Source organism: Phaethon aethereus (assembly GCF_964289735.1).
Source record: "Phaethon aethereus genome assembly, chromosome: Z".
NCBI lineage: Eukaryota > Metazoa > Chordata > Aves > Phaethontiformes > Phaethontidae > Phaethon > Phaethon aethereus.
In genome coordinates, this window is record NC_138577.1 from 88,469,400 (window position 1) to 88,496,084 (window position 26,685).

The 26,685-nt window shown below is 37.1% G+C and overlaps 1 protein-coding gene across 1 annotated transcript in view; it reads left to right on the forward strand.

The window, feature by feature from the left end:
- Positions 1-3,104: 3,104 nt before the first annotated feature.
- SLF1 (SMC5-SMC6 complex localization factor 1) overlaps positions 3,105-26,685 on the forward strand; it is a gene marked incomplete at both ends in the record, with an annotated part of 36,622 nt that continues 13,041 nt past the window's right edge. The window contains 10 exons of the mRNA XM_082013347.1: positions 3,105-3,218; positions 4,035-4,110; positions 6,456-6,699; positions 8,895-9,057; positions 13,531-13,656; positions 15,260-15,313; positions 19,182-19,337; positions 19,914-20,080; positions 21,321-21,458; positions 22,143-22,308. Of these exons, the coding sequence (XP_081869473.1) occupies positions 3,105-3,218; positions 4,035-4,110; positions 6,456-6,699; positions 8,895-9,057; positions 13,531-13,656; positions 15,260-15,313; positions 19,182-19,337; positions 19,914-20,080; positions 21,321-21,458; positions 22,143-22,308 (1,404 nt within the window). The remainder of the gene's footprint in view (positions 3,219-4,034; positions 4,111-6,455; positions 6,700-8,894; positions 9,058-13,530; positions 13,657-15,259; positions 15,314-19,181; positions 19,338-19,913; positions 20,081-21,320; positions 21,459-22,142; positions 22,309-26,685) is intronic.

A 26,685-nucleotide genomic window follows, 5' to 3' on the forward strand; every position in this document is an offset into this window, starting at 1 on the left:
TGACTTTTCAGTGTAGCTTCAGGTTTGTTTTTTTTTTTTACAAAGCTGTGATTACTAATGTTTGACCGAAATTTGCCTATGGTATTGTAATTTTTGTTTTGTCAAATGATACTGCTTAAATAAGTACACAGGTGAAGAAAAAGAAGAAAAAAGAGAAGAAAATACCTCTAATGAATAATTTTTTAAACTCTGAAATTGTTAATCAGTCAACTGATAAACTTCTTTGCATGATAGAGAGGGTAAGTGAAATCCAAACTTATCAGACATCACTAAAACGAAGGTAAAAACATTTTCCTAATTTCTTAAAGCTACACTTCAGTAACAGTGTATTTTAAAGTGAAAATAAATGTGAACTGTTTGAGGTCTCCGTTATTTTGACTCCACATATTTTAGAGACAAGAAAAAACAAATAAAAACTAGAAAATATTTAATTCTCAAAGGTAACAAATGGTCATCATATAAATATGCAACTTCTTCACTAGTAGCTAGTTCACAGGATTGTGTGCTAAAATTTAGGGCACTGTATGCTGAAGACTTTTCTAGCCTGTTAAGAGCCCTCTGGCATAAAACTGCTATTAGTTACCAGTTAAGTAATGGTTAGTAGCTAGCAGCTGTTGATGAGAATTAAGCTGTTTACAAGAAAGTAAAAGTTTACAAGAATTAAAATGAATACCTTTACAGTGCTGACAACTCAATAGTGAAGGTATAAAATTGCAACAGGTACAAAATGGAAAATGCAACTAATCTTCACTGTCAATAAAGAAATGCAAGCAACAAATACAGCCATTTAATTCTGTACAGTCAAGTACATGTTTTAAGATTTTTTTAGTGCCACATATCAAAAACTAATGACAGAGGTTGTTGATGGTTACTTCTTCATGCTTGCATACAAAAATATAGCTGCAATGTTAAGGAAACAGAAGATAGCAAAACCAGTAAACATTAAGGGTACCAGAATATTTTATAAACAGCAACACAAGATGCATCTGAGGCCTGGCAGAACTATTTTCCCATTCTGATATTTGGGACACTCAGATTTAAAACCAAGTGTCCAATGTGCTGCCAAATTTTAGATGTCTGAAGCTAGGTGGTTTTGGTCTTCTTTCCACAGGAATGCTTATATTTTGCAGCACTGGTGAGTTCAAAGCATTGCTTCTATTGATCTAAGGTGCAGTGACAAATTCTCAGCACTTGTGAAAGTTTTGCTGTACATATCTCAGTTTACAGGTCTTAAATATGAACAGCTACCTCAATGATTACAAAGTGAATTGTCCACCATCACATAAGAATTTTATGGAAGTGGATAGAGTAGCATTCATTTCTATAAGGAGGCACTTCAATAATCTTTTTTTTTCCCTTTAATTGGGATGCGTGCCTTCTACTGTCCAACTGTATAAAAAAGGAATAAAACCCAAAATTGTTCTACATAGCTAGTTTTATTCATGATGAAGCATGAACAGATATCTTGTGCATTATCCCTTCAGTGCATTACATGACATGGGAATCAAGTCAAAAGTCATCTCTCAAATGCACAAGGGACCAAAATAAGGTTTCGCAAATAATCCTGGCTTTTCTAATTTCGAACTTGAGTGCTTGAGGTGCAATCTGAGCATTATTTTGACCTTTCCAAGTTGCAATGTAATTTAAGAAAATAAAACTCCATAACGAAGAGTCAGTACCAACTTGATCAGTGGGGCAGGAATCCCTTCACCAAAACACGGGGCTTGATTATGTGGGTGTAGCAGTACCGGGTCATCTTCCCTGAGGATCAGCCATCAGTGTGGCACAAGACCCTCTGAGATACAGAGGAAAGGGTACTGCGGATGAGAAATGCCTGGCCCCTTCCCTGACTCTCAGAGACAGCCTGTTCCAGAGGGCAGACGCTCCAACCTGCACCTACATCCAACTCTACCTGGTTTCTCTGCCAGGTTCCTCTACTCAGCGAGGTCTCTTCCGTCTTCCAGCACACCCCCCCCCACCAGACCGCTTTTTTTAACTCTGCTGACCAAAAGAAACGGTCATTTCCAGAGACCCTGAGGCGGCACCGGCGTGCTTCCCAGCTCGCCCCCCGCCTCACCGCGGCCGCGGGGACCGGTCCATTTCGGCCTGCGGGTAGACCTCTCCGCTCCGCCCCGCGCTGAGGCGCGAAGCAAGGCCCGCGGCGCCGCTCAGGCGGGGCGGCCCCAGAGGGGTGCCGGCACCGCCCTCCTGCCACGGGGGCGGGCGCCCACCGGCCGCTCGGGGAGTTTCGGACCTGCGCTACGCCCGGCGGTGCCGCGGCCGCCGCGGAGAAGAGAGGAGGCGGCCGCGTGGAGCCGGGGCTCCGCAGCCGGTCGCAGCGGCTCCTCAGCCCTCTCCCGCTCGGCGCCGAGGCTCGGCCGCACAGTAAGGGGAAGGGAAGGGCACAGCCCCGCCGGGGCCACTTACCCGCCCGGGCTTCCCCTGCGGCTCCGCGCCGACAGCCCCGGCGACCACGGAGCGTCAGTGACAACGGCCCGGAACGGCCGCGCCGCCACATCCGGGGGCGGGGCGGGGGGAAGGCGGGAACGCGCCGCGGGTCGAGCGCTGAGCGCAGCGCCCGGTACGGCCCGCACCGGCCTGTGGAGCCCGCCGCCCCCATGGCGTGTGTACGTGAGCGCCGGCGGATTCCCTCACCGCAGCTCCTGCCCGGGGTCGCCGCACCTCTGTGGCACTTCTCTGCGGGGTCTCCCCTGAGGGGGGTCGGCTTTCCCTCACGGGAGGCGGTGGGAGGCCCCCCCCGGACCCGCCGGGGCCCGCTTGGTAGCGGGGCAGAGGCTTGAACGGCGCGGCCTCCCGCTTCCGGGTGTGCGAGTTGCGCGGTGCTGCGGTGCCTACGCCGGGGAGGCTCGGCCCGTTGGAGGCCGCGGTTTGGGGGTGTCAGGCCTACCCCGTTACCGCCTTTCCGCAGCCCTGGCTGCTTCAAACGTGCTGTATCGCCCTCGGATAGTGTTGATGCTTTGCGGTGTGTTTTGCCTTTTTCTCAGAAAACAAGCAGAAAGTAGCGGTAAGATAGTGCAAACAATGTTCCTGATGTATATTTTGTGTCTTAATGTTTCCTTTTTGTTTGTTTTTCTTTTTAACAGATGGCAAGTGGCAGCCAGAAACGGATAATCCAGTTAACTGGATTCAAAAAACAAGAGAAGGCGGCACTGCTCCAATGGCTGTTCAGACTGGACTGTGTTTTTATAGATAACAAGGTATTGTTCACTAAAGTACCCGGTGGTAGAGCAGAAAGGAAAAAATGCAAACCTTAAAATAAAGGACTACATCCCAGGTCAGGTTGGACGAGGCTCTGAGCAACCTGATCTAGGTGAGGATGTCCCTGTTGATTGTAGGGGTTGGACTAGATGGCCTTTAAAGGTCCCTTCCAACCCAAACTATTTTGTGATTCCGCGACTGTGGAGTAACTTACAGTTGTGTATAAATAGCTAAGGAAGTTACACTGTTTCCAGTGTGTTGTCGTTTAGCCCCAGCTGGCAACTAAGCACCACGCAGTGGCTCATTCGCATCCCCTGACCCCAGGTGGGATGGGTAAGAGAATGGGGGGAAAAAAACTCGCAAAGAAAGAGGAAGTAATAATAATAATATTATTGATAAAGAAGTATACAAAAACAAGTGATGCACAATGCAACAATCGCTCACTGCCTGGTGGTCAATAGCCCATCTCTGAGCAGTGTTTCCCACCCCTTGGACAGCTCTGGTTTCATAAACTGAGCATGATGTTACGTGGTAGGGAATATCATTTTGGACAGCCCGTGTCAACTATCCTGGCTGTGCCCAGCTTCTTGTGCACCTCCCCACTGGCAGAGCACGGGAAGCTGAAAAATCCTTGACTTAGTATAAGCACTACAGCTACTTAGCAGCAACCAAAACCATCAGTGTGTTATTGATATTATTCTCTACTAAATCCAAAACACAGCATTATACCAGCTATTAGGAAGAAAATTAACCCTATCCCAGCCAAAACCAGGACACAGTGGTACATTTGTGTTGTTTTGTTTTTGTTTTACTAGAAATACAGAAATTGTACACATCTTATAGCAAAAAAGCTGTGCAAGAGTGAAAAGTTCTTAGCTGCCTGTGCTGCTGGTGAGTAAAAGATTTGCTGTAGAAGTTCATAGGATCATAACATAGGACTGGAAAGGACCCTTAAAAGGTTTCTAGTTACCTGTTTTTGTTTTGTTAATGAACTGTCTTATGAACATTCATAACTTATTCTTCTTGTTCCATTAACCTTGATTTTTAACATAGCATTGTGTTCAAGTTCTGATGTGTTTTCGTTTCGAATTTTTTCCTAAGTGATATTTCTGCCATCTTTATTTGATCTGCATCTGTTCCCAAATAGGAATCTTTGTTATGTATTAGTTAGGTCATGAAGTCATAGCCAAATGATATGGGCACTTAAAAATGGATCACCTGGAAAGGAGGCAGAGAGCGCTGTAGTCAGCATGGATTTTTGACACCAAATTCGTAATGCAGCATTCACTGGTAAAGGTCACCATCTGTAAGTTCCTGTTTATGCAGCAAGAGGAAATTCCAGGCTTTCGCCATTTTGACACAAGTCTCTGGTCTTTCCTCTTGCTTTTTTTTTTTTTACTTAAGGCCTGATGCTGAAATCCCATACATAAGCAACTAAAATGTTTTTAGAATGAGAATTCTGTATTTTAAGATTTATTTATAGACAGATTACCTGGGTGGATTTTATGATGAGTTTAGAAAGTCTTGTGGAATTATGAGATTTCCCCATACCGATCTGTTAACTGGTAAAATGTGATCTTTATTTTCCCTATATCACATTGTACCAAAGTATTAAAGCAATTTTTAGGATGGATAGTCTTAAAGTTAAGATATAACAGACAGAAATAACTAAACGTACGTTTGAGTTTAAAGATTATAAATTTCTTGATTTCATATTTGTACTTACATAATGTATTAGTAGGCATTTTCAATCATCTATCACTGCTAGAATGTGTGTGGTTGTATATATATACATACATATATGGATGATTCCTTGTGCTAATGTAAAATCCTGAGCACACTCTAATCAAAAATGAAATAGACCATTGAAAGTTTCCATGAGGAAAACAATATTAAAATGCAGGTAGATTTGTGGCATAGCCACAGTATTATAAGTATTATAAACCTTTGAGTTAAAGTTTTCTTACTTTTTGTGATTTAAAACATCTGGGCACGTTTTCCTGAACTGAGTGGAAATGATATATGTAGTGTCCATGTGGCAATGCAAAACTCTGTCATGTTTCTATACTTGCAAGTTTTCCCCAGTACCACCTAGTACTTTTTAGTCCTGGAAGAGGTGCATAATCATTGCTCTTGCCCTTGAGAGCAAGAGTATGTTCATTCCTACTGCAGTTTTTCTCAAGTAAGTGTAAAAGATCATGTTTAAACCTATTTAGAACTCCCCAGAGGTGAACAGAAATACAAATGAGGATGCCAGTCTTCATGGACTTCCTAGCTGACAGAAGTTTTGAGGTGGAAACTTTGAAATGGAAGTGATTTTAACATACAGGTTGTGCATCTTTTCCAGTCATAAGTCTACTGGTACCTATGCTAGGTTATGTAGAAGTACCATCTGTGCTTCTGCACTGAGACGTTTTGCCAGTCAACCCTGCTGTTCTGTGAAACCAATTAGGTTCACACAATTCAAGTCAATTTCTCTTTACAGTATCTTCTGTAGGTAGTGTTTCAGTACAGGAGCAGGGTACTAACCACGGCTCTTGACCTGAACCTGTACGAAGAGAGAGAGACAGAGAAAAAGGGGAAGATCATTAAATACAGTATCAAAAGCATACATGCGGAATATGAAAGAGGAGAGGCGGAGGAGGTGGAGCCAAGGGATGAGAGAAAAGGATGTGAAAAGAAGAAAGGGGAAAGACAAAAGTCTAAAACCGTATCCCCCTAGTACTGGTATTCACTACACTTGCAGTGCAAGTAATATTAAGAATATATAAAAGAAACAGCTTACATGCTAAAAACTTCATTCCTCTTTTTAGTCATTGGTGATAAAATATTTCTTCAATTTACTGTGTTTTAGTACATTTGTAAAACTGTCAAATTATATTAAAAATAAAGGGTTAAGCAAGGTTCTGTGAAATCCTAAGAAAAAAATCTGGGAAGCTGAAAAATTCCATTTGCAGATTTTTGAGGAGATAGATGAGTATTTTATCTAGGAAGGGTAAAAAGGTACTTCATCATTAAAAAGAAAACAAAACAATCATTTTCAGTGGCATTGTGAGATTTCTGATTTTAAAGTGTGAAGAGGAGAACTTTTGTAGTAGGAAGAAGAAATGGTATTTACAATTCCAGCTTTTATTTGCACAAGAAAGGTTGAAGTTAATTTTATATTAGATCTTCAGTTCATTGCCATTTGTCTGCACAAAAAATCTTTTGTGGTTGACAGTTCATTTGCTTTTTAGGAAAGTGGATACTAACTAAGGAGTACATAATTAATAGTGCCGAAAGTGGCAGATGGCTTGATGAAAAAACGTACGAATGGGGACATGAAATTGAAAGAGACACCCATTATTCACCTCAAATGCAATCTGCACCTAAAAGATGGCGCGAAGAACTGACACGCTCTAGTGCTCCAGGGGCCTTCCACAGATGGAAAGTTGTCCTCTTTGTTGAGGAAGGTGATAAACGAATGGCGTCTATTAGAAGGTAGGAGGGTATGTTGTAAAGCTTAAATAATGAACGATGGAACACTTACTGTATGGTTGAACACATTTTTGTTCTTCTAGCCCACTTAATTTGTTCCATAACAACTTCCAGCTCTTCCAACTCTGAATTGTTTTTATTAATATACTTACATACTTTTTGTAATAAAATTACTTTAAATCTTTAACGTCACTGCTTTCCTTGCTTTTGTTCAGTATAGTGTCAAAAATAACATGCATTCTTATATGTTTGCATCTTAAGTAAACTGCTTACACAAACTTTCTTCATGAAGCAAGATACATAGGTTTATATTTTTTATGAGTAATTGTTTATTTTGTGTGGATGTTACATTCAAATGGTAGCTGGAACAGGATACATTATTTCACTGTGTGCCCTGAGCCAGCTGTGAACTGTGTCTTATGGATCTGGGATACACTATGACTGACCTGATCGGTTCTTGTGTCACATATATGCAACAGCTTCTTGTAGCTGTGAAGACCTAATTTGTACTGCAGCAGATGTTTCTGATATGATGGAAATACAGATAGTTCAGAAGGGAAAGGACAAAAGTATAAATGAAAAGCAGAGAAAAGGAAAACAACTGAAGTGCAAGAATTCTGTGTTTGATTTTTATTTTTTTCTCCCCATACTCTTCCTACACGTTTGGATTCTGTGCTCTAAGTCCTACATTGAATTGCAAACGGAGCATACTAAGTGACATTTGCTTCTGGTACAGTAAAAGCAAACATCCCTGACAGTTTTAGAGCTTTATGTTCATTGCAGGAGCCGATGCTCTCCTGCTCTCCTTCTCTATTGAAACCCCAGTTAGTTAGGAGTACTTCTGAGGGCTGGGCATGCCACGGATGCACAGGCAAACAGGGAAATGCAGTTTGTCTGGTTGATCACGGTACAGGGCTGCATGCTCCATCACAGAATGCCTGTCTGCACTTCATAAAGACAAAGTGAGGTGTAGCTGAAGTTACCATCTTCTGATGTTTCCAACTGAAAGCATTCTAAGTATGCTGATTTTTGGCTGAGTGGCCAGAGTTTAGTATGTGCTGTCTTGCAGAAAGATGCACTTGTTCTGCTGCACTTGTGAAAAAAGCTGTTTCTTTTTCTGTAAAAAATGCTTATGTAGATCTTCATCATAACACTATTGAAATGCTGTCTTGCACAACTCTCCTTTGTAATAGACGTAACCTTTAACAGAAACTACATCAACAAGACAGGTGAACAGGCAGTTTTGTGGAAGGAATGTTTTTCCAGGCTGTTTCCCATACACCAACATGGGGATCCTTTTACTCAGTCAGTAAACACTGAAAGGTCAATATTTTTTGTCCACAGCAAGTACTTCAGTATAAAGGCCACTGTAGCTTTGGGGAAAGATTGATTTTTTTCTCTAATACTTACAGCACTCTGCCTTTTTTCCCTGCCTTCTATGCTTTTCCTGACCTTAGTGCCTAGCTGTTGGATGGGTAAGTGTGTGAGACCAGCATCCTTTTTAAATACCTGGAATATGAAAACTAAAACATACATCCAGCATGTCAAGAGACCTTATTTCTTCCACCATTTTTTTTTTACCTGGCATCTTTTCTAAAAGATAGGAATAGTTGTAACAGTACAACTCTGGAAATTGCCCTTTGGAAAACTCTTGCATGTAACCGTGTCCCAAAAGCAAACAAATCTGTTTTATGTGTATAATATTGGATAGCACCCAATGCTGTATATTACTCCAAAATGAAGTCAACAATTGTATTTGTGTTACGAAAATACAATGTTACAGTTCAGAAAAGCAGTGTTCCATTTTTGGTAAACCACTTAATTTATTGTAAAACTTAATTGAAAGACCATTATTGTTATGCAGGACATAATGCAATAAATGATAGCTGCTGTCACCAAATTTTATCTTTGAAAAAGTGCACAGGTAAAGCTTTCTACCAGATATGTAGGGGGTGTATATTGATTTTAATTAATAGTGTTACACTGTGAAGAGAAGGATGTCTTGTTAAGTGGGTTCTTCCCTTTTCTGAAGGCTATTAAGCACCCTTTTATCCTCCGAATGAAATTTGGGCAGTGTCATACATCTACAGCCCTTATTCTCTTGCACTTGCATGCGTGTAGTGTGTGAATGGTAGTGGTAGCTTTAGACAGTATTAATATAATGCAGTAAACACATCTTTCCAAATATGTTTATTTAGAGTTCTTCAAGCTGGAAAGGCAACCATATGTTCATCTCGAAATGCAGAGCACAGTATAACTCATATTTTCATCAATAATAAAATTTTTCCAATGCAAAACCAAAAATGTCTCTCTGAAGCTCGATACCACCCTTTGGAATATCTAGGAGATTACCTTTTTGAGGTAAGTAAATTAAAAAACATGTCTAAAATTAGTTTTTCATTGTTAGCAATTTATGTCAGGTTTACTGATGACTATAAGTAATGTGGCATTAATAATAGAGGGAATATGATCAGCCTGAATATTTGGTGATTTGATTAAAAGTAATACAACTTTCTGATTCTGGGACTGTTTATCCAGGAGAAGGGAATGTATATAAATACCTGAAGGGGAGGGTGCAAAAAAGACAGAGCCAGGCTGTTTTCAGTGTTGCCCTGTAACAGGGCAATGGGCACAAACTAAAGCACAGGAGATTCTGTCTAAAAGTCAGGAAACACTTTTCATTTTACTGTGAGGGTGATGGAGCACTGGAACAGGTTGCTCGAAGAAGCTGTGGAGTCTCCATTGCTGGAGGTACTCAAAAGCCATCCAGGGATGGTCCTAGGCAGCTGGCTGTAGGTTGCCCTCCTTGGGCTGGGGTTTTGGACCAGATGTCTGCCTTCAACTGTCTTTCCAAAAGCAGTGTTTTGTTTCAGACTAGGAGAAAGAACACCAAGGAAGTATACATTATTTCTTCTTCCTCTTTATGGTCTTCCTTTGCTCCTGCTTTGTTCTCCTATTACTGGAAAAATTAATTAGACTTCAGGAGGAATGTCCGGCGTCGGTGACCATCAACTAAACAGTTATTCACAAAATACCAAGGAAAAAATATTTTCATTTATGTTTCTTTATTTGGTAAGGATTTCAAATGTGTGTATGTATCTGTCTATCTGTCTACCTATGTATATGAGTATATATATTTTTACTGGGTTTGGTATGCACCATTAAGCTGTATTGTAATGGTATCTTTATGCTTCAGGACAATATAGTTACTTCGTTTGTCAACTGACCTCAATTATCCTACTTATTTTCATCATTATGGATAGGCTATGGTAAAATAGTCTGTAGATTATTTTGTTAAAGTTCAGATTCTTCACTCAAAATCAGTTTGCTAGCTGACCTTCATGGATGGGAAGAACTGGTGATTGCAATGTGAATTTTTTCAGGGGACTGTATACTTGGTAGAGGAATTCACTCAGACTACTTCTGTTCTAGGAATCTAATGTAAGCTAGTTACCTATATTCCCTTTTCAATCAATACATTGAGCCTAATACTGCAAGAATTATAATTTCCTAAAGTAGTTGTATGAACTGCTATCTGAGCATACCTGTAAGTCTCAGTTACTATAGAAAGATCATTCCATACTTATAGGCAAAAATAAATAAAATTAAACTAAAGGATTCTATAAGCAACAACAACTATATAAGAATAGATGAGCATGTCTGCATTTCAGAAAATGGCAGGGTCCTTAGAACTCAAATAACATGATGCTCACATGTGCAAAGACTAGATTCAACTTTGTCTCTTCCGTGTCAGTGTGAAATTCCTGAGAATGCAGGCTCTGCATTTCTTGGTTGGTAGAAGAGGATTCTTCAAAGTCCCTGTAATACATTTGTTCTGTTAACTAAACTTGAACATGAGACAGTACATCATCAGATCCTCTACGACTTGAGGACCTGGATGGACCTTATTTGAAGAGAGAAGCCATGCTAAAAGTCATCACTCCAGACAGAGAGAGGTTTTTTGTTGGAATGGCTAAGCCAGTTGAGGCATCCAGTGCAACATCAAATGGTTCCAAATGTTAGGTCTACCATTCAGCTCCAAAATTGGATCAGGAGTTAAATATACAGTGATGCAAAAGATAAGGCAGAGCAAGAAAAGCAGCTTGTTTCTCTTTCATCTTTCCATCTGAACTATGAGGGGACATGTTCACTGTTCAGTGAATTTTCTTGTATGTGCAGAATTCACTAGAACTAGATTTTTTTTCTTACTATTTCTCAAGAGAGAGTGAGAGATGCTTCATGATTCATAGTTGTTTGCTTACCAGATGCGCTATTCACAATTGACTGGGATGCATTTTGACCTGGAACTACCCAAAGGACTCAGAAGGTTCTTTTACTGTGGTAGTTCCTCAGACTGTGGGATGATTTTAGTCAACTGCTAATTGAAAATACTACCTTTGCAAGCAAGTAGGAGCTAAAACTCCAGTTATTAGGACTGACCTTCTTCATTTGAAAATCCTTTGGATTCTTCAGATCAAAGCATATACTTCGCTCCTCCTGTTTTAATGAGCAGTAAAGCTGTTACAAAAGGGTGAGAAGAGGGTTGAAAGGTCTTAATGTTTACACCCTGAATAAAACATGCATCAACATGGGATCACAGTCTAGTGCTTACTGTCTTAATGAAACTCATTCAGGGAAACTGTTCTTTATTACACCTTTCAGCGAAGATAGACATTTACATTTAATAGAGGAACAAGTGTCAGGTTTTTATGGCTACCTCACCTTTTATTGATCTCTGTAAGAATAAAGTGTTTCTTTCTATACATCCTGAATTCCTCCCAGGTGTGATAACAGGCTTCCATCTTAACCAGTCCATTAACTTGCACGTATCTTTTTTTGTTAGATTTCATTAAAATAACTCACCTCAGAGGCCAAGAGAGCATTAGCTTTCTATTTAAATGCATCTAAAGAACTCGGAAGACTGCCAAGACTCCTAGTCTTTTAAAAGGAAAAGAATAAAACAGGCAATCAAATCACAACACTTGTCCAATGTGTTAGGCTTTATCAAAGAATGTTATGGACATGCGTTTTTTTCTCCCTTCTAGAAGTACTTGGCACATAATTCATTAGAATGTTCCAACTTTGTAAATTTGTAGTCCTGCTATTTGACTGCTACTTCTAGCAAAAATAAATACCACCCTTCCTCGCCTAAATGCCCACATGTATGTCCAGATGCTGAATTCAGCAAAACAGTATTATATTCATTTTTTCAGTGGAACTGCACTGATGTTCAGATTATTCTCCTGTGTGTTTTTTTTAACCATGTCTTTGCTGCTTCTTTATATTTCAGTATCCCTTCTTATAATCTCAACCTCATAACTAGTGTTAATATACTCTGTGGGATTGTCATTAACGATTTGAACCTACAAAGTGTCAAACACATGGTTTTAAGAAGCTAGTCTCGTACTTAAATTTAAACAGAGACTTCAAATGCTTTGTTGGATGCATGCTGGAATTCATAAAATTTTCCAAGATGGTACTGTAAATTGTTTGAATATAAGTATCTTTATAAGCATGTTGAAAATAATGTCTAGAAAGTACCACAAGAAGTAAAGACTAGTTAATGCATCAGAGTTCAGTTATCTCTGGCTCATCAAAAAATATTTAAATCTTTTTTTAAGTTACCTAAAGTACTTAACTATCTTCTCTAATGTGCGACAAACACAGTATTTGTTTATAAATATAGTTATGCATATGCCAAATACTTTTGCTTTGAATTATATATTTAAGGGAAAATCTGAAAGCAGGATGAATCACGTGCAGTGTTTGAAACTTGATCTTTAAAACTTTAACGTATAAACTGTTCATGGCTTGCATCTTATGATTGCATGCACTAGTGTGGTTTTTTGCCTGCTGTTATTTCCCATACTTGATCCACCTATCAGATTTATGTGTTTGAATGAGAAGGCAAGCTACGTTAAGCCTTCTACATCTGCTCCCACTAAAAAATGGCAGTTGGTACTGTGACCAAGGGGGACACTTCACCTCTATCTACATTCTTAACTCATCACACTGCAGAGGAGGCTGATTTTGTAGTTATACATGTAGTTGCCTAAAACAAAGATGGTGTTTTATTGTTAAGATGTGTATCTTTGATGACAAGCATACATTGAAACTCTTACTGAAATGTATTATTCTCCGATCCTGAAATAACTTTAAAATATTTTTTGTAGTTATTTTTTACTAACAAAAACTATCTTGTGGCTTTGCTGAGGGTCTCTTCCGAATGAGTTAGAAACCAGTTTGAGACATACTTTCATTCCCTGTGCTGAAGAAATAGCTGGAAACAATAGGTGGATTTAGAGAATAAATTACTAAAAAAAAGAAGAACTTTTAACTTTTTAAATAAATAGTTGAGTTCAGGCTTATAGGCAAGAACTGTGATTGTAGTGGCCTTTATAAAATGAATTCATGGTCATGGTTAAATTGTTTAAAAAAAGTCTTTAAAAATCCATGCTACATTTTTGACTAATTGAAAAGGTGCAGGCTTTGGTTTTAGTTTTTGAGAAGTCCAAAGACAGGCTCCATTATGGAAACACAGCTCTTGTTTCAGCCGCAGGGATTGGGTTGGAGTTAAAGTCAGTTAGGAGAATAATTATGAGGAAGCTTACATTGATAATTTCTGTGCTATAGCTTCCTACACCATTAGTGGTTTGTTTCCAAACTACCAGCTGTTTTTCTGGCACATAATGTAGACCCTTGAATGTAAACCCTATGCATACAAGGGTTTACAATAGAATATGTAGAAAGACTTAGCAGATAAAAGCTGGTTTAGGGCATTAGCTTTGAAACAAAAAAAAAAATGGTTGTGGTTTTTTTTTTTGTTCTGCACAGAATGAAATACAAAATACTGACGATATCCAAATGAACTTGGCTGCACAAGAAACAGACCAAATCATGTCTGACATGCTGCTTGCTGAAATGAGAAATGCTGTTATAAAACACATGTATTTTGCTGCGGTAAGTAACAATCAGATAATGCTTTCTTAGCCTAACATGTAAAATTTATGTAATTAAATTTATCTTTCATTATACTACTGAACTAACAAAGTAGGTTTTTTCACATTTTTTGGAATAGTAATAATGCCTTTTAACCTGCAATGTTTAGTAGTCCCATATTTACTACATCTACCATTACTTAAAATTCAATTTAGTAGCGATAATTGGTAGGCAAGGGTGTGTGGAAGACATTGTGGACTACTTGAAGTCTTGGTGTAGTATATGAGATAAGTAGTAGCTAATATTGTTCAACAAAATGTCATTGGATTACAGTCTTTCTGTGACTTTCCTGTTACTTAGCTGAATTACACTAACGCATTTTTAAAACTAACCATATCTGAGAGCAAATATTTTGTTGATTCATATCAATGTTTTTTATTACAAGTAAAAAATAGAGCTAAATGCACTCCCTTGTTTTAATGTTGTCACATATCCAATCCTGATAAATGTGCTACCTTAGTAATTAAAAAAAATTGTATCTAGAAAAAAATTAATTACTTTGACTTAGGATATATTATGTCTATAAGTTACGGTCATGCAGATTATGGTGTGTAAGTATTTTTGTATAAGAGCTTGCTTTCATCAATCATAGACTCATAGAGCAGTTTGGGTTGGAAGGGACCTTCAGAGGCTATCTAGTCCAACCCCCTGCCATGAGCGGGGACATCTGCAACTCAATCAGGTGGCTCAGAGCCCCGTCCAACCTGACCTGGGATGGGGCAAAAACACAGGGATGAAGCACTGTATGACTTTGTAACTGTAAAATCAAGTCCCCTACGTATATTAATATAAGTTCTTAGTAGCAAAAGAAATAGAATTTTTAAGTCCTCAATGTGTGCAATGTTTAAACACAAGATTAACAAATAGAAGACTCATGCTGCTTTAATCTATATACTTTCAAATGGTAAATTTTTTGTCAGCGATATTTTATCAAGACTGTACCCTCCAGACCTTTAAAAAATAAATGTGTCTTTGCCTTTTCATGTGTATTACACACGAGAAATGCACTTACCAGATTATCTTTCCCTCAAACTATTACATAGTATTGTGCAAGTGGATTAATCATAATCATGAGGACAATTGCTCCTAAAAGACTTTTATGGTAACATGTATGAGTAAGATTGTAACACTAGGCCATAACTAAATATAGTAATAATAGTAGTACATTTTTGCACCTACTGCCATATAGGTAACTTGCAAGAGGAATCCAAAGCTCGTATTTTGCCATAGAAAAACTGAACACACTGCATATTTTTTAACATGATTAAGTGGACCAAATCTAGTAAAACTGTTCTTACATAGCAACCACATAAATAAAAACGGGAGAACAATAGGAAAAATGGGGAGAAGAATTGCCTGGATTATTTTCCTTTTAGGTCATGATTCCTCTATTTCATAATTTTGCCATCCAAATATCAAAAAGATATGTATAAATAGATGCTGTGTTGAATGTTTTGCTTGAACTGTGTTTTACAAAAGTTGCCATTGTGGCCATTTTATACAGTATTTATTGAATATATTTATTGGTATCCAATGTCCCAGTTGACTTTATCCTGTTTTTCAGGCCGTTAAGCACAGGTTTGCTCAAAAAGCCCAGCTGAATAAGTGCAATCCAGAGGTAAGAGTTCTCACAAAGAGGGCATGTTGCATGTATGGAATTATATCATGAAGCTAGGGAAACATAGTTTCCTAGTGAAATTATCTTTTAAAAATATTTATGTTATCCAAAACGCTAATGAAATTATTGAGAGTGAAAGAGCATCATTGGAATATTGTTGAATTTTCTTTGTTCTTACAATGCCTTCAGTATTGTCCCCTTGATTACAAAGAAACTCTTTAATCACGCTGGTTAAGAGAACTTTACTAGTTAATGTTAGAAGAAAAGAAGCAAAGATGCCCTAACGTGATTTATAGCATCTTAAATTATTCAAGCACTGTATTTATGCAGTAGTGATTAAGAGAAAGTATATGTAAGTCTTTCAGTGCTCGCCTGTTTTTGCTGGTAGGGACAGACTTCAGCTGAAGGTTGTCTCACTCTAGAAAGAAACAGTAGTTGTTCTTACAGCATAAGCAAGCCTTAAACATCATCATGTGGGTGTCGGAGTGTACTGAAGTACAGATTGCAAGTACAATACATGATGTTTTCCAGTCCCTTTTCATAATCACTTTGACTTAGTTTCTTTTTTTAATTATTTAGTTAATTTCTTGGTTTTCTTCCCATTAAGCCAAATACATGCCATAAATCAGGTACAGGTCAACAACAGGTTTTATCAAGTCTTTGTTTTATCTGAAGTAAATAAATACTTAGAAAATTTCCCCTTTTCTATCTATAATACTAAGAATAAATCTTTAAATTATGTTGAAACATTACCTTTTACAACTTAAAAAGCATTTTATAGAGTAGCTATGAGCAACTGTAATTTGTATAGTAACTTGTGTTATTTAAAATGGGAAATTCTTAAAGAATATCTATTAATTTCCTGTATTTCTCTGTAGCTGAAGATTTGGGTATCTTCATGAGCTGTGCTACATAAATTGTCACTTGATATATAAATGAGGTCTCAGTCTGATAAAATGAGCTCTCAGGCTTCAGAGAAATCTCTTTTTATTTGATTTCTTTCTGTTGACACAATAAGGAAAAGAAAAGAAATATATTTTTAAAACATGAGCACTAAAATGTCTTTGTTATCGTCCAACACTACCATTAATGAGTGAAATGCTGTGTGCGTTTCTGTTAGTGCATTGAAATTTAACATTAATGTTTAGTTTATTGAGTTCATGGGAAAAAAACTTTAGCTTTCTTAACACATGTAAGCTGAAATGGTTATTCTGTACTCTTAATAATAATATAATTTTTTGTTTGCAACTCTTAAGCCTAATTCTAATACTTCCATTATGCATGACCTGCTACTGTCTTTTATTGCTTTGTGGAATATCCATTGCTAGCTTTTGCATCTCATATGGGACTTTTATAGGTAGTATATGGCTTTTAGAAACAGCTCCAATAAACATTTCCAATAATACTAGTAAGTAAAAGAAAACCTATGAACTATTAACACATTAGAACTATGTAGTCTATTCAGTGATCTCAGTTTGCATCTGCTAGGAATGATTAACTCAGCTAAGTGTTCTGTTATCTATCACCTTCCCTAAAATATTTATTTCTCTCTTGTCAGCTTCTCTTCCACACAACGCTATATAAAACACAACTTATTGTCTGTGGACCTTCATTTTTCATTTGTTTCTGCTCAAAGTTTTAATGGTTGTACCAGCAGGGCTTCACAAGAAACCTCTGCTTCCTCACCAGACAGAATAAGAGTCAATGCTCTCTACAGCTTATTGAATATTAAGGCCCTACTATAGGTGTCTCCTGATACTAAAAAAAGTTTGTCACTTTAATTTTCTATCATCCTTACCCCTTACACATAAAATGAAAACCAGTTCTACAGTTCCTCTTTATCTTGCATGTATTGAAAAAGGCCTCACATTCTCCCAAAACAGCTTTGTTTCAGTGTACTTCCCAAATAATGCATTGATGGTGCTGTTTCTTCAGGTACCAGAATTTTCAAGAGCTACAAATTTCAACCACAATGTAAAAAGATGAATGCTAGTATGATCACCAGATGAGGGCCAGTAGTAACATGTTTGTACATGCACAATATACTGAGTCATCTTCATACATCTTAAACCCAGGCAACAGAGAAGTTGTTCTTTGACTGCCATTAAAGAGTTTATGATTGCTCTTTACATGTGCTGTTTGTATATAATTACCATTACAAAAGTATGAATGCAGCCATTATTTCCAAAGGAATAATGTGAAGATTTTAATAGTACCTATATGAATGAGGAAATTGAATTAAATGTGAGTTGCAAACGCCAGATGCACAAAGACGATTAAAAGAAAATTGTCTAGATGAGCAGCTTTATTTATTGTTAATGTAACCATGGCCTGCATTAGGAATCTGAGAAATGAAACATTTACAGAGAAACTTAGTATCTAATGCCAAGGTGGAGCTCATTCGTGAGACTTTAGCTCTGATTTAACTATGATTATAATTTCTTTCAGAAGTTTTTTCAGGTTTGACCTGAGCTCCTAATGTTTTTAGTTTATTACTGAAACATTTTTGGAAACTATCTCACTAATCGCGGTGTACTCCAGACCTCAAAACCACAGCTACGGAATCACACAGTCATTAAGGTTGGAAAAGACCTTTAAGATCACCAAGTCCAACCATCAACCCAACATCACCATGCCCACTAATTGGACTCAGAGTCTGTGTTAATTGAAATTTTAAACTAATTTTAAAACAATTGGTAGGATGTCTTGAGTAGCTTCATCTACTGTACATTAGGAGACAAGTTTTTTGGCAGCGATCATAAAGTCTACAAGTTGTCAGGGACTAAAGCAACAGTAAATTTATGTAACTATTTAATTCCCAGCAGTGCAATCAGTGATCTTCTTGACTATGCTTCTCTCAGTTGTGACTCCCTATCCCCGTTTCTTTGAATTTACCAGGGTCTCAGGCTGTGTGATCAAACAAAATAGCTGCATTTCAGAACAGAAGTTCGCAGGCAGAGGAAAGTTCTGCTTCAGCAGTATGGTTGCAACTGGTTTGTGCATCTTAGCTTTGGCTTGAACCTGGACTGGAGGAAAGATGTAAATAGCAATGTACCTGAGATCTTCAGTAGCTCCTCTTTGGTGTTATTAATCTGTGGAAATAAAGGTTTGGAAAGCTAAGAGTACAGACAATAACAGGGAAATTGCAGGGCAGGTACAGCATTTCATGAAAGCCGTTAGATCCTTCTGGGTCCTCTGAAAGCTTGCAAAGTGAAGTGTTTTGCTGTCATGAGTGGCAGAGACTAGGAAGGAAGCCCTGTGCCATTAAGAAGATCTTCAGAGCTTTGAAATCCACTGGGGTCAATACCTGTGCTATTTGTAGCATCAGCTGCTTCTCTGACATGCTATATGGGAATAGGAGAACTAGGGAGATAAAGTAGTTACATGGTTTATGGTTTTGCAATGTATACTCTTAAATGATGTATTTCATGATTTTTACATTTTTCTCTCTTCTTTTTTTAGCTGTTCAGTGGTACTAATTATCTAACTGTTCCAGCCATATGCTGTGGGATGTACTCTGCACTATTGAAAATATAACACTCCTTTGCGTACCTTTCCAGAATAAATTATAGACAACTTTTTGAGTGTGTAAATTGTAATTTTTTTTTTAAAAGGGTAGATGTGTTCAGATCTTCTAAGAAGAGAAGCATATTCTGAAACCTACTTTTTCATTTCAATGAAAGCCCAGTTCAGTAAGAGTGAATGCCTTTCTAGATGACAGCAGCTTATTGGATCAGGCAATAAGTAATATTTCTGGTTTAATTTATAATTTTGTCCCTGTTTTCATTTTACGTTTCCTGTTAGTTCTTGTAAGGTTTTTTTTTTTTATTAAGCTGTTCTTTTTCTTACAAAGATATCTCATTCCTAGGTTAAAAGTACTGACCTCTGCAGAGGCACATGGTATAAACTTGAAGGATTAGTGGAAGAGTATTTACTTCCTGATGTAATCACAGAACTTGCTTCTGGTCAAAAGTACTCTACACCTCCTGTGCAACTTCTTCATTCTCTTCTAGAATATGTGATGGTGAGTGATGAAGTCTAAAGTATTATAAATATTAAAACAAGAAATAGAAGTATTATGATCTTTGCTTCTGACGTTGTATTTAGTGTTTTTTATTGATGTATTTACCCTTCACTTTGTGTTCATCAGTGTGTTTGTGTTAAAAAGGGAAGAATTTAATGCTTAAGGATTTTTTTAAATTATTATTTATTTACAAGGTGGAAATAAATTTAGTGCTCTAAATATTGTGGAAAAATTGGACCAGATTTTTTTCGTTGCTTTTAGAAACAGTACTTGTGTGACCTTTTTTTTTTTAACCTAGTAGGCCACAGATAGAGAGCTCAATGGAGAAAAAAGTTTGTTCTAAGCAGTGATGCATTCAGCTGGAATATCACAGTAGAGCAGGCTCTCCTTTTTTCCTTCCTTTTTTTAAATAAAGTCTGAATTTTTCTGCTTGTAGTTATGCATTAAATTGCATGTTACTTCACTGATTAATTTGGTCACTTACGATTGTAAGGAATAAAGAAAATATATAAACTCTTAGTGATTATGGGTCTTTGGCCAGTATGGAGCTAATGTTATTTTCTCATTTTATTACAGGGAAATACCAGTGCAATATTTTATACTAAACTTCATCACATTTTGTACCTTGTTCTCCAACACGATCCTCCTTGGAAGTCCCCATCCATGTTAAAATATTATTTGGATCTTCTTCAGTGTCCTATCTGTAAGAAAGGCACATGGTCCTTGATAGAGATGATTGTAAGGTAAGAATGTTTAATGAGGTGTTGCATGCGAGAGTTCTTATGTTACTCCAGATTCAGGGACAGGGGACGAGGGTTGGAATTCTATTGTATAAAGGTCACATTTTCACCAAGGCAAATTAACTGTCTGTGAAGGTCTGGAATTGTAACTGAGATTTGGACCTCTCATTTTGTGTTTCAGTAAGTGTTGGCTCACAGGCAGAGGGGGGTTTTTTTGAAATTAAAAATTGTACATTTTCTTGTCCTCCTTCCTTTTTTAAAAATCATTTGGCTTATTTTTTAAGCTTTCCACAAATTACAATAATCTATGTACCATTGCTGTTCTGTAGTATCATATCTGTATCTATATCTGCAGTTACAAAACAAATTAACAAATTCCAGTCTTAGCTTACCAGACATGGCAAGCTTCATGTTGTATTTTGATTTTCATCATAAACTTTACCATCCTGTGCAGGAAATCTGATTATATCCTATACATTTACAAATACAAGAGTCAGTACACAGGAGCTGTTTGGGTAGTTAGTCTATGCTTTAGCTTGAGAACTCATTTTTTGTAGTTTACATCAATAGAAATTAATTGTTCCATTCATTTGGAAGAGAAAGTATACCTCTTGTTATTACTGTCATAAAATCTTAAGTAACATTTAAATACTGTGATACAACCATGGTTACAGATACATGAATGTGTATGATTGCAAGCATGTCTATAGTCTTGAAGGGCATTGAATCACTGTACTTGAATCACTGTAATTGGACATTTAATAGGTTTTATTAGGAACATGTCATGTGGAATGGAAGACAGTTTATCTTTTAGATAAAGTATTTTATCTTTTAGTACTTACTGGCAGAATGTGAGTACCCAGCAGTTGTATACCTGGTGGTTCCAGTATTCAAAATTCTAGCCAAAAGAAATGTGTTTGTGGTTTACTTCAAAATTATCTCTATCATGCTAGACAATCATTAGACTTGATCACAAACTGTAGTCCTGTCAAATAGTATGTGTGAACTGCTGTCTGAATAATGTTTGTACGATGTTACAATGTCTATAAAAAATTACAAGACTACCTTGTAATTAAAGGATTTTAAGGAAGTTTAAGAAATTTAGTCTTCGAAGTGATGAATGTTGATGGGGAGCAAGGTATTTCCTTGTCAAAATTGTCAAAAGTCAAAGCTGACTTTTTTGCCAGTAGATCAGACTATGATTTCTGTCATACAAATGGGTTTTTTGGTGTTTGTTTTTCAGGTCTTGCCTTTATTGCAAAACCATTTGTCATGAAGTTCCAGTTTCAGGGAGAGGAGGTGAACAGAGGATAGTTCACAAAACATTATTGAAGTTTTTCTTTGATTTGGTAAAAGCTGAAGTAGAGTTTCTGACAAAAAGGTGAGTTTTGTAGTATTATACTTTCGTACTACTTTTTTACAATTTCACATGCATTCCTGTATCTACAGCAGGTTGTATCCTGAGTTTTTATGTATCCCTAGTAAGATACTGTTCTAAAGAGATAGCAGTTTAGCATTTCCTTTTATATTTCTAAGTTCTTAGTTTATTTATTGTAATTTTTGTAGGTTTTTTCTAATTGTGTTTTAAGGCTTCTAACTTTTCCCAGCCCATTATTTTGAGTTTCAATAAGCACTTAATTTTGCTCACAAAGTTGTATTTTTAACTTTGCAATGCTTCAGTATTCATTCTTTAAGGTAGACAAGCAGCGTTTTGAACATACCAGGTTTGTTTTTTTTTTTAATTCAGTTATCTTTTGCTAGGGAGACAATTAGTTTTACTTAATTTATGAAGTATTAAAAAAAAATCTTGGTTTTGCTCTGACTTTACATAGTAAAAGCAGCCTTTACCTTATGTAATACTAGCACAACATTAGAACTCCTTCAGTCTGGCTGTAATAGTCATCATTATTTTACTTATTATTCATCAGAAATTGTGTCTGAGCCTTCCATACTTAAAAATTGCCAAACCTTTGTGTGTTTTGACAGAAGACAAGGTTTCTGTCTGGTAACTATAGTAATCAAAGTGGCATAAAGATTTAGTTTTTTTCACTCTCTTTTTTTACAGTTTGGTTGAAGGGACCAATTCACAGCATCAGCAAGTCATGCCACAGACAGTTCTTCTGAAGACCTTTTGGCTGGGAAGCGAAACCTCAGTGCTTTTTACCAAACACATAAATATTCTAGCAGATTGGGTCATACTTTCCCATAGAGAATTGAACAGAAAAAATGATGTGAGTATGAATTTTATACTTTAAAATAATGAAGACTGACATATTTTTTTAAAATGCGTTCCTTTGTTCATTCCTTTGTGAGGAATTATATGTAAGTATCACAGCTGCTTGTTATAGCTGCCTTTTGTTGTGAAGCATGCTGGTTTCTGCTCCACTAAAGGAAATGAATTGATCCATAAGATTCTCATATTGATCTGTAGAGAAGAAACGAGTCATGAGTAGCTTGTTGGCTACATTCAGATGTTCACATGCCCTTACCAGCAGGTATTACTGTAGTCATTAGGGACACCAGCTTAACACATCCTGTCAAACAATAAGGTGTAACGAAAGAGGCGATTATTGTATTTTACAGTGATTGTATTCAGCAAATGTTGGAAGGAGAAAGCTAACAAAACCAATAGTTTTTTGCTGTTTTCCACAGATAGGCATTATTTTATTTTAATAATGCCGCAGTTTTCTTCCCAAGTCCTTTAGTTTCATTTGGTATCTTCCTTAGGTCTTTTCATAAAAATGGAATTGAAGGCAACTTAATTGCTGTTCTGTGACCTGCTGACCAGCAGGACATTGACCTGAAAGATACTGAGTGTCCTCTATACCACCTCTTTCTTTTCAGAAGCTAGAGGCCTTGTAAAACATCTTTTGACTTCTAGATTCTCACATAAAATACAAACTTACTGCTGTCTCTGCGTTCTCTTTTAAATTATTGTGAAAGTACAGAATAAATAGGTACTTTATTCATTTTTTCAATACAATAACAGAACAACAATAGAAAATCAAGTATTTCAGAGAAAAAAGCATTTTCAATATAATACCTAGTAGTTCTTCATTATGTTAAGAAAGCAGAAAGATTAAACATAATGAGAGCTTCACTCATCTTACCTAGCCAGACCTCCTACCTTTTTTGAGGGCTATCAAAGCAAGACATTCTGAAACAGTGCTGCCTTTTATCCTTGGTCAAGATATTTAAAAAGTGCCTAATATTAGGCTTCTATACCCATATTTATATTTAAACAACCTACCTTTTCAAAGTTCCTGAGCCCCAAGCAGGCTTGCATTCGGTTGGTGTCAGTGGCCATTCTGTTTCTTTGGAAAATGAGGCTGCTTTCATATGTTTCCTGATGGTGAATCTGCAGTTTAAGTGTAGGCACCATTTTCTTTCTTCTACTATGCCTTCTTTTGACAAGTTCCAGCATTGTAAGCCATACCTTTTTCATAAACCATTCTTTGCATAACCAGAATAATCACTTGTGTCAGATAGAGTGTAGTACATATATGAAAAATAAACTTAAAAGAAAGAATAAAACATAATATAATAGAGACCTACCTCTTGTTTAGAATCTATTTTCTTTATATAAGAATCGTAATTTCAGCACAAAAGCCAGATGCCTATTGCTTTCCCACTTTGATCTAATGCACTGTAATGTACAATATGCCTGCAGATAGGAATTCTAGCCTTAAAAAGCTGCTTGTTGCCTCATAATATCTGTAGTGTTGTATGTTCTTTCTTAGAGTCTTATTCTTTTACTTCATATTTATATGTTGCATTTTCTTTCCCTTTGCATTTTTTGTCAAAAATAAACTCTGAAACAAAATACCATACCATTCAAAACATGTCATTATCCCTTATATTTTGTTATACTAAGACTTGATATACTGATTTTTCCATATATTCAGGGACTCCATTTAAAATTCCATGACATAGTTGAGAAGGCCATTCAGAAAGCCAGCAGAGCAGATCCTCCCCAGCTGTGGAGGCAGAACTGTCTTTTCTTTGCTCCTTTTTTTACTAGTCTAGAGATGCATAAATAAAACCACAGTATTTCCATGTCATTAAGTATAGCATATTGGGTACAAAATTTTCCTTTCTCTCTTCAGTTTAAGGGTGTGAGTCATTGTTACCAGTTTTGTTTTTTAAAAGCTGTTTGCTTAAGAGGCAACACATTGGCAAGAAACACATAAAGCCATTCAGAAACCTAAAAAAAAGGAATGACTTTGGGTTTTCTTACTATCTGCATGGGCACAAGAAATTAAGTGTTTTATAGCACAGGGTATAGGGGTGACCATGTTTCCCAGCTTACACAAGAATGTTAGCTCGTGGAGAGAAACAAAGATGACAATTGTAATATACTAAACTTCCATGCAATTTTCTAACGAATATATCTGTAAATAAAAACAGGTGAATAATGTAATTAAATTCTTTTTTGGGGCGTACCTAACACATTCCTTTCTAAATGGTAAAAGTGGGCAATTGTGGGGGGGTTTTTTAGTTTTTTAGAACTAGATTATCTTTTTTGTGGTTCAAAGAGATTGCAACAAATCAGCACTAGAGAGAGAGAGAGTGTGTCTGTGTGTGAGAAAATCCGTGCTGAAATTCTGAGTTACTGGTTTCCTTGTCTTACATATTCTGAAGGTATTTCACTTGTCAGGCCTATTATAACCTATGTCAGAAAAAAAACAGAAAAAGAAAGAATGAACTGCTATAAAGACTTCAGTTATGTATATGAGTGCATTGACTTTTTTGTGTTAGATAGAATTTACTTTATCTTGAAAGTATGAGAATGAAATTAGGGACGTGAAATTTGGTGCCCTTGCTCATCACTGTGTTAATCTGCTGGGACAGCTTGGTGGAATAAATCTGATATGCTGTCCTTGTAGTTAAAAATGCGCTGCTAGAGAACATAGAAGTTTTTCCATAACTTGAGGTTTTCAAATCAATATTGAATATAATTTGAATATAAGTAATATTTATTATTTATTATGTTATTTAAGCAGGTTTGATACAGAAACTACTAGTCAAGGTTCCTTGAATCAAAGCTGTTTACCCAGTTTTAGAATTTACAAAAGAATGTGTATGTTGCTTTTAACAGTTTGAGTAGCACTGAGCTATTTCATGGCTTTTCACAATGTCACAAATAGTATCAGAAATGCTTTTCATCCTTGATACTACTGGTGTTTTTTTAAAAAAAGCTGTCTTACATAGCCTGACAAAGGAGTGAAAAAGTCATTAATTAAATTTTTTTACTTGCATTGTTTTGCATATTTCTAATTTGTTTTCTTCCATGTTTCAGGTATCATTACCTGGAATAAATTTATGTGGTGTGAATTTGTAGAAATTAATGTCTTTCTGGTCTGTCACTTCCAATTGCTTTCTTGGAAGTATGTTTTAGGCACTTTTGGAGTACTGCATAACTCTAAAAACATTTACACCATATGAAAAAGAACTCTAAAGAACAACTCTAAAATAACTCTGTAGTTGAAAGTAAAAAAGTTAAAATTAATTTTCCTATGACTTAAAAGCTTTCCCATGAGAACTTTCACGTGTACAAAAACACACTGTGAAACTTCTGTCACTGCAGCACTGTACTTGACTTGGCAAAGCATTAAATGGAACAGCAATGTAGGAATTGCATTTGCTAAGCTGACAGACATCAGTTGTACTGATGTGACCTTTCTATGTTAACACAGTCAACAGCCTCTTCCCACTTCAATGCTTTTCTCAGTGAGATAGCTTTGATTCTCAACAATAAGAACAAGGAAGAGAGTTTTGGAAAAAGGTTTAACGGGATCTTACTTAATTTTCTCTGCATGGTGTAGTGGGTTGACACCAGCTGGCAGGTAAGTCCCCAGCCAGCCGCTCACTCATTCACTCATTCTGAGCAGGGAGAGAATCAGAAGGGCAAAAACTAGAAAACTTGAGGATCAAGATAAAGACAGTTTAATAAGTGAAGCAAAGCAGCACACACCAGCAAAGCAAAATAAGGAATCCGTTCACTGCTTCCCATCTGCAGGCAGATGTCCAGCTGCTTCCTGGAAAGCAGGGCTCCATCACGTGCGGCGGTTACTTGGCAAGGCAAACGACATCACTCCGAACATCCCCCCTTCCTCCTCCTTGCCCCGGCTTTTATTGCCGAGCATGACATTTACGTGGCGTGGGATATCCCTTTGGTCATCTTGGGTCAGCTGTCCCAGCTGTGCCCCCTCCCAGCTTCTTGCACACACCCAGCCCACTTGCTGGAGAGAAGAGTGGGAGAAGGAAGAGACCTTGGCACTGTCAGACATGGTAGCAGTTCCTATGTTTAATGGAAATGCTTGCTGCTTTTTTCTTTTTAATATTGCATGTGTTTTCATTACTATGTTTGTATTGTTTTGTGGTTGAAAATGAAAATATTTTTAAGATGTTAATATTTAAATATTTTTAGAGCAGTTGATACTGTCAGTAAATTGGAGCATTTCCCCCTCATTTGTATCTCCTTAATACACTCCCCTTAGTTTGTACTACTGTTGTTTTAGCAAAATATAAACCAAGCCTACACCAGTTGGCAGTATCATCTGGTTTGTCTTTGTCAGTGTGCAGAGATACTTAGCTGAGCAAACGTA